At 39.9% G+C, this 8,708-nt stretch overlaps 1 protein-coding gene across 1 annotated transcript; it reads left to right on the top strand.

Annotated features, from left to right (window-relative positions):
* Positions 1-3,512: 3,512 nt before the first annotated feature.
* Positions 3,513-6,137, top strand: LOC131329291 (protein MAINTENANCE OF MERISTEMS-like). The gene is made up of 5 exons (XM_058362382.1): positions 3,513-3,599; positions 3,687-3,968; positions 4,053-4,322; positions 5,943-6,002; positions 6,123-6,137. Exons 1-5 carry the CDS (start codon positions 3,513-3,515, stop codon positions 6,135-6,137), a joined length of 714 nt encoding a protein of 237 aa, XP_058218365.1.
* Positions 6,138-8,708: the final 2,571 nt, after the last annotated feature.

Raw genomic sequence — 8,708 nt, 5'->3', positions numbered from 1 at the left:
CAGTTCCTCCTATCCGCAGCCAATTGCTACCTACAAACCACCACCTTATACGGATTGCTACTTACAACCAAAAAAATATCCCTGAACTCCCGTTTTTGCCCTTGTATACTATATACATACAACCCAACCAATCAAATATCCCAACACCTCTTTTTCTCACCACCCCCCCCCCCCCCGTTGCTTCTCTGGTCCACTGAGCCACCACCCACCCACCACCCACCATTACAGCCACCCCACAGCGCCACCTCCCATTCCCGTCTCTCTCTCTCTCTCTTCCATCTTTCTTCTTCTCCTCCTCCCCCATTTCTTCTTCTTTTCCCTCAGTCAACACCACTCACACCACACTACAACAACAGCACAACTTTGAGGCAAATGAGGTGTAAGAAGAAAGCACAACACGCCGACATCACCAACGATTTCGAAGTTGAACATCGGTAAAATTTTGAATCTAATTATTGCGCATTTTTTTTATTTCCATTTGAATTTTTCTTGAGAAACCCACAGTATGTATTGCTATTTCGTGTATTTCAAATTTAATCAAACATTAGAGTCCGATTGTTTTCCACAGTTTCAGATAGTTGTTTGGCCTCTATTCAGATTTTCATATCTGAAATTGATTACCTCATTCGAATTTTAATTTTCGATTGACCCCTATTCGAATATTATAAAAGTTGAATTGTTAGCGCATTTAAATTTTAATATCCAAAATTTATTGCATGATTCGGATTTTAATATCCAAAAGTTTATACCCCATTCTGACATTACAGTCTGATTAGTCCCCTCTATTTCGATTATTAGAATCTGATTTACTTATCTTTACTCAGAAATTAGAATCCTATCTCTAATTCATGTGTTCTAACCATAGTTGTCAAATTATGAATCGAATCGAGAATCAGATTGACATTACTACTATTTTGTGTATTTTAATTAAATTTAATTGAACATTAGAGTCTGATTATTTTCCACAGTTTCAGATATTAAAGTTTGATTAAACCCCTATTTGTTCATATAGTTTTTGAATGGTACTACCTATATGTCCTTAATTTGTTTCAAAAATCTTGATTGCCACCAGAAATTATCATTCCCTTTTTGTTCAAACTTTTGTAGTGAGTCACTAGAAAGTGAACAAATATTCTCATGTCTGTCATTGTAGTTCCTTTTGGCCATTCTCAACAACTATCACAATTCATACTGCTATGGTTTTGTTCTGGATGTATATTAGTGCTTGAAGTAAGTTGTAAGTCATCATGTTCGTAGCCTGATATTAGTATATTACTGTTACGGTTTTGTTGCGGACCCTAAACTTAGCCTTGAGGCAGGCAGCTAAGGGAAAAAAATGAGGCAAAATGGATTTGGAAAATTGAAAAGAAAGGGTTTTTAATGGAATTTTATTTCAGTTTTTAGCTGAATGAAATGCAACTCTTATAGACTTTTTTCTGCAAATAATGTATCGTTGGTTTTAGCGGTATTGTGCCTTGGCTGAGTTATACTTTCTGCTCTATGAAGAGAGCGACACTATAAGTTATACTTCTTATAGAGTGCTTTTATAATTATTATTACTAGGTGTTGTAACCTTCCTGGTATGGTTCTTTAGTAGACTATAGCCTGGTTTGCAGATAATACCTGCCTTAAGTTTGTGCATTTTCTCCGAAACAAAGTTTTAAGTTGTCAAAGATGAGCTTTTTATCTAAAAACTGCTTTAATTTTTACCCCAAGGTTTTGCAAACTCTATTGCAGGAACATGTTCTTTTCAGCGACGGTAAAAATGATCTTTTTCTTCTATAACTTTAGTGAAATAATTATTTATCGTGCGTATGCAAGCCAGTGTGTAGCATAGTGAATGAGTTTCTATGATGCTTATGGTGGTTTATTGCTTGATATGTTATAAATGTGCTAGAACTCGAGGATACATATATTGTCTATATCTGACTATTCAAAATGGCTAAATGTTAAGTTTCGATTGGGTTGTAGACATGCTATTCGAATGTTATAAAAGTTAAATTGTTAGCTCATTCAGAATTTAATATCCAAATTTTATTGCCTCATTCGAATTTTAATATCCAAATGTTATACCCCATTCGAACATTATAGTCCGATTAGTCCCCTCTATTTTGGTTAATAGAATCCGATTTACTTATTTTTATTCAAAAATTAGTATTTGATTCTCCTATCTTTAATTCGTGTGTTGTATCCATAGTAGTCAAATTATGAATCGAATCGAGAATCGGATTGACCTTTTTCCCAATTATAAAAGTTGAATTGTTAGCTCATTCATGTGGTTTCATATTCGTCAAAAAAACAATGTAATAAACCTTGATTCATGTATAGATTCGTATCGTTTTGCTTGAATCATACGATTTTGACAACTACGGTTCTAACGTATTGTTTGCAATGTACAGGAAATGAAACGAGTTCCTCCTACTATTTCTGCAAGTAAGAGGAATGCTAAGCTAGCTTTAACTTTGGAAAGTAAACGAGGCAAAACATGAGGATGAGGGCAGAGGCAAGAGGTTGAGGGTGAGGAGGATATGGTGGTTGAACAATATCGTGAGGTAGACTCTAGTACCTAGTAGGAAAATAGATACTATAGTATAATGGATATGTGCATGTAGATGTTAAGGATTTGTTATAAAAATGAAAGCTTAGCAAACATAATAAAGTTTATAGGCGAATGGGTACGAAACTAAACTAGCTTATATGGCAACATATGCGGGTTGGTTTAAGGCTCTGTGCCTTGTCCCCGTTTATGGTTTAGAGGATACAATAATGTAAAATAAATTCCAATACTAACAAGTTTTGCATGTGGTTTCATATTAGTCAAATGCAATAATGTGATAAACCTTGATTCATGTATAGATTCATATCGTTTTTCGTGAATCGTACAATTTTGACAACTATGGTTCTAATGTATTGTTTGCAATGTACAGAAAATGAAACGAGTTCTTCCTACTGTTTCTGCAAGTAAGATGAAGGCTAAGCAAGCTTTAACTTTAGAAAGAAAATGAGGCAAAAGACGAGGACGAGGGTAGAGGCAAGAGGTTGAGGTACATTCAGAGGTAGAGGAGGATGTGGAGGTTGAGCAACATGCTGAGGTAGAGAAGGATGTGGAGGTTGAGGTACATTCGGAGGTAGAGGAGGATGAGCCACATGCTGATGTACGGAGGATGAGCCACATGCTAATGTATTGGAGGATGAACCATATGCTGAAATTTGTGAGGATGAGCCACATGCTGATATACGGAAGGATGAGCCACATGCTTTTGTACAGGAGGATGAGCCACATGCATACTGAAAATTGTGAGGATGAGCCACATCTTGATGTACGGGAGGGTGAGCATGAGTTCGATCAACAGGAGGACGAGCTACATGAAAGTTAGAATACGATTCTGTGTTTCTAGCTTTGAATTGGATAGATATATTTCACTCAACTACTACTACTACTACTCTAGAATTTTTCGTTTATGTTTCATTTATAATTTATTTGTTAGACTAAACTATTGTTTGTAATATACATGAAACGACACAAGGCAGAGGACGAGGATGGGGGAGAGGACGAGGGAGAGGGCGTCGGGAGAGGGCGTCAGGCGAGGCAAGAGGAGGTAGACGATCAAGCAGTTGGGCCATAAGACCGGACTTGGTTAGTTGATTTTAAGAACCATATTGCTGTTGATATTTGGAACGGTAAGGAGCGACTGTTGTTGAAATTGCACTCGCACAGACATAAGAGGTTACTTGTGAGGGTCAGACGTTCAAGGTTGTTTCCACTTTCTCATATTATTTCTTCATACTGCAACAAAGAGTTACTGTTTGCCTTTATGGAGAGGTGGCATTTGGAGACGAATAGCTTTCACTTTCAATTTGGGGAGATGACTATTACACTGGATGACGTGCCGCAGCTTGTTGGACTTCAAGTGGAGGGGTTAGCTATGCACATAGTGGATAAGATGAGGGAGGAGTGTTTTGCAATGGTATAGAGGTGTCTTGGTGTGACGGAGGACGTTGCAGAGGATGGAGTTACAACAAACAATCGTGTTTCGTTTGAATGGTTGAAGGAAACTTTTAGTGAAGTGCTAGATGGGGACTCGGAGGAAAGGGTTAATTGTTGCGCATGGGCTTACTTGCTCTATCACTTTGGCAGCACTCTATTTGCTAACAAGACTGGGAGGACGGTTTCTGTTCAGTTCCTCACTCTTTTGGAGGACTTGGGACGAGTTCGCGACTATGCTTGGGGTGTAGGAGGGTTGGGCCATTTGTACAGACAACTTGGACAAGTAAGCAGACGTAATTACAAGCAGCTGAGTGGCTACACGTTTTTGTTGGAGGTACATAATTATATTCAATTATATTTTGTACATGAATTTGAATTTACATCTGACATGAACACGGACAAGACGCTGTGTTGAACACGGACGCAGGACATTGACAACTATGAGTGAGACACGGATACAAACACGACATCGCGTCGGTCACAGACACGGGACATTGACAACTGTGAGTGAGACTAGGATACGAACACGGACACGACACCGTGTCGGATACGGACATGGACACGGGACATTGACAACTATGAGTGAGACTTGGATATAGACAAGGACACGACACCGTGTCGGATACAGACATGGACACGGGACATTGACAATTATGAGTGGGACTTGGATACTGACACAGACATAGACACAACACCGTATCGGACACAGACATGGGACATCGACAACTATGGGTGAGACTTGGATACGGACACGGACACAACACCGTGTTAGACACGAACACGGGACATTGACAACTATGAGTGAGACTTGAACACAGACACTAACACATTCATAACTGTGATGTATTCTTGTCCATTTAATCATTAGTGTGGGCACACGCCCCAAATTTTTTTTTATGAAAATCAGCTGCACCCTTTTTGGAAAGCGCGGTGAAATGCTTCAATTCAGAGTCACCACTCGGGTTTTGCGGAATGCACCCAAGGAATCGAAGATGAAATGCTTGCAATGTTTTGATTGGAAAAGGTTTTGTAGACTGGTTTGTCATCACCTTTGATATCTGAGATTCGGGAGCCAGATTATGAGAGAGGAAGGGTTTTAAGGCACCCCTCTCGCCCAATCCGAAGATTGATCTCTACTCAGACATTTAATAAAATGTATGCGATTCTTTCTCATTAATCATTTTTAGCCTATTAGGGCGGGGAAACAATTAAAATGGATTTAAAAAAACTCTAACATGTTGGCAGGATATGATAGAATGGCATGTTTGCTTATTGAAACAACTTGTATAGATAGAAAACAAATACCTGTGGGAGCTTTAAACAGACTGGAAGACACAGTTCCGGAGTGACGTATGCAGGAAGAAACCAGTATGCACTGATCAAGTCACTACATGTTGTTTTAACCTGCGTATGCCACAGATAAACACGTGTGCGCCAGTAAGCTCAAATCCACAGTTCTTATTTTCAACCCTCTGGGCTTTGAAAATGACCAGTGCTTACCCAGGACGAACCAAACAGTTTATAAAATAGAGAATATACAGTTATAAGCAATTAAAAGGGCTATAGAGCCAAGAGAATGAACAAAACACCCCTTAAATAGTGAGGGGACTTAAGCAGGGGCCAAGGCTTAGTTGTCATGCAATGGCCAGCCACTGGACTGGCGCAGGTAGGTAATGAACTGCCGTATGCCAGTTCTATCTTCTTATCCAGTGCCTGATTTTGCATTTTCTAGGTTTTGGAACATGACCGAAAGGACTCCATAGGCATTCCATAACAATAGAAATTAATGTTTAAAAGTACAACAAGCAGATTTAACTAAGAAAAGCAATAAGCAGCTTTTTTTAGCATGCTCCATAGTGATATATGGAATGAAATATAGAAAATAGCTAGACACTGATCCCCATGCTAGTACTGCACATACAGCCATAACTGGCGTACACGAACTATGGACTAGCGTTCGCCAGTTCTAACCACGAATAGCCTTGAAACTTTGCCAGCTTTACGGCCAGGACTGGTATTAATTACCAGTCTTGACTCTACTAGCCCCCTTCAGGGATCAGAATAGAAAGTTGTCAAAGGTGGTAAACCTTTGGTTTTGAGTTTGTAAGTGTGTTTTGAGCTTTGAACTTGGAAGGTTGATGGAGTATGAGATTGAATAAGTGAGAATGAAATGGTGTATGGTGGTGTCACTTGTCAATGCCTTTCAAAGGGAAGAAAGGGATGAACAAGGTGCTTTGGGGCTTAAACTTACAACTAGGGAGTTCAAGTTAGTAACCCCTTGTAATGGGAATACATGGGGGTATATATAGGAGAAGATGAAGGTGTAACCAGCTGCAAAATGGGTTGGTTGGTGTAGACACCTCCCAAACGGGGTATCGCCATACAGATTGATCACATTTGTTTGCTTTCCACTTCATAAACCAAGATCGTGGATGTTCCCATGGCTAGGAACATCTCCACACGATAGCAGTTATCATTAAAATAGAGTTGCCACCTAGTTTATAAAAATTAGGAAAAATGAATAGAGATTCCAGGTACGTGAGCCAAGAGTACAATAAGGGGAAGGTGTTAGGCACCCCTCTTTGTCTAGTCGTGAGACTGGCCCATAATCGTTTGACATACAATTAATACATGCTTTATCTAATTCTAAACAAGTGATTTGTTTATTTAGCCTTTAACAGTAGATAAGATGAGCCAGAACAGTAATTGAAGCATGCATAAAAATAGACAAGAAAGATAGACTGTTCCAGGAAATAGATCCCTCAGCCGGTTAATGGATGTCACGGCTGAGGGATCCAACTAGATTGATGTATCGACAGAAGGATTGATTCCCCAATCGGTGTTCTTCCTCACACTAGACTAAATGATTAACAGAAAATCAAAACACTAAGACTAATGTATAGAAGCATAAAAGAATCAAACCAATAGGCCCCTGGGCCTCACCACCTTGGTCCCTCAATGCTTGATTGCTTCGTATTGAGGGTGATTGATTGATCTTCTTCTCGATACCCTAGGATTAGGGTTTGTACTTCGGGGTTTGATCGCTCGGGATGCGGCTGCTCACAAAGGTTTAGGGCTTTTGTAAAGAGGATGTGAAAGATGATTTCTGCAGAGGTCGGAGGTATGAGATGGGGGAATTGAATGTTAATTTTGGAACTCTAAGGCCTCTTTATATAGGCAATTGCTAACTCACTCCGGCCAATCAAATGGTGTGAATCAATAAGGAAGTTTAAGGTATCAAGATCTCTGCTCGAATATATTCCTTACTAGCCCTAAAGAATCGGAAAAAGGCTGCTAAGGTTTTGGTGCATCGATCAAACGAATGACAGAACATTCCAGAATTTTGGAAAAAGACGATCTGGTGGCCGAGGAATGGATCTGGTGGCCGAAGAATAGATTGGGCGGCTGAAGAATTAATTTGGCTGCCGAGGAATCAATCTCTCAGGGAGATTTTCAAGCAATATGTTTCACGGGTGAAGGAATAAAGTTAAGGCCGTGAGATCAATGTTACGGCCGAAAGATATATTCTCCTAGGATTCTGTAATTTTGTCTGAAAGGCTATTAGGCTCTGAATTGGGTTCTCTAAGTGGCTAAAAGTACTCTCCAAAAGTCCACAAATTTACGAGAAGTCAATCAACAATCACTGTATCCATTCATCATCGGGATGGTCCCCAAGGTGGGACTTAAAATAATCGTTAGGCCAAATTGGGGTGTCTACAGATGCCCCTCTTTAACTGAACTTAGATGGATCGCGAGACATGTTTAAGTAAGAGTCAAAGCCATAAAAGCAACTCCATTTGGTCAAACCACTATTTCAAGGGTTTTTGAAAAAGGTTTTAGTTATGGTCGAGCCGGGACGCTGCCTATATATTCCACAAGGGAAATTCAGACCAACCGTAGTTCGGGGGGCAATAAAAAGAAAAAGTTTGAAGGGTTAGAGACAGAAGACATACCTTCAGGCTTTAAAAACCGTAGTGCAACGTACCTGGGCTATGCCAGGATTTTGGCAGATAGTAGTTGAAGGAGCGTGGAGCTGCCGGGGAAGTATTGATGGAGAGCATCCTCAGTATTTTGGGGTAGACTAGTACATGATGGGTGAATTGATTGCTTTTCATGATCATCCTTACTTTGACTGAGGGGAACTCGGTTGGGTTGCCTATCCTTGTGAATGAGCTTGATGGAATTGATGTAATTGGGTGGAACCTAAACCATCTTTTGGAGACTATCGAAGGCTGGTTTTGAGATTAGATGTGATAATGGTGATGCAGACTCGATGATGACAATGGTGATGCAATTGATGCTTATGTGCACGAGCCCGTGCGTGTGTGTTTGTTTTAAACATAGAGCTTCTTTCAAGTTCCGAACTTGAGTATTTAGAGCATAGAGCTCGAGCATTTGAAGGGTAGAGTCCAAGCATTCAAAGTATAGGCTTTGAGCATCCATTACACAGTGGTTAGGCATTCAAACATAAAGTTCGAGCATCCAGTACGCAGTGGTTGGGTATTCAAGCGTAGAGCTTGAGCATTTAAGTATAGAACTTAAGCATCCAGTAACATAGTGGTTGGGCGTCCGAAGAGTTTCGAGCATTCAAAGTTTTGGAACTTTGAGCATTCAAGCGTAGAGCTTAAGAACTGATGATATGTTGTTGCGGCATAGAGTCGGCTGAGATAGTGAGCTTAAGAATACAAGCGTAGAGCTGCTGAGATTAGAGCTATTGAGT

Source organism: Rhododendron vialii, chromosome 1a (genome assembly GCF_030253575.1).
Source record: "Rhododendron vialii isolate Sample 1 chromosome 1a, ASM3025357v1".
Taxonomy (NCBI): Eukaryota; Viridiplantae; Streptophyta; class Magnoliopsida; order Ericales; family Ericaceae; genus Rhododendron; species Rhododendron vialii.
Note: the sequence above shows the minus strand (reverse complement) of the source record. Positions and strands in the feature narration are given on the sequence as shown.

Bases quoted from the DNA above. Each gene is read 5' to 3' on its own strand.
- LOC131329291 (XM_058362382.1), top strand. From the start codon at position 3,513: ATGAAACGACACAAGGCAGAGGACGAGGATGGGGGAGAGGACGAGGGA. The intron at 3,600-3,686 runs GTAGACGATCAA...TGGAACGGTAAG, and splicing joins GTCAGGCGAGGCAAGAGGAG to GAGCGACTGTTGTTGAAATT. The intron at 4,323-5,942 runs GTACATAATTAT...ACTATGGACTAG, and splicing joins GCTACACGTTTTTGTTGGAG to CGTTCGCCAGTTCTAACCAC.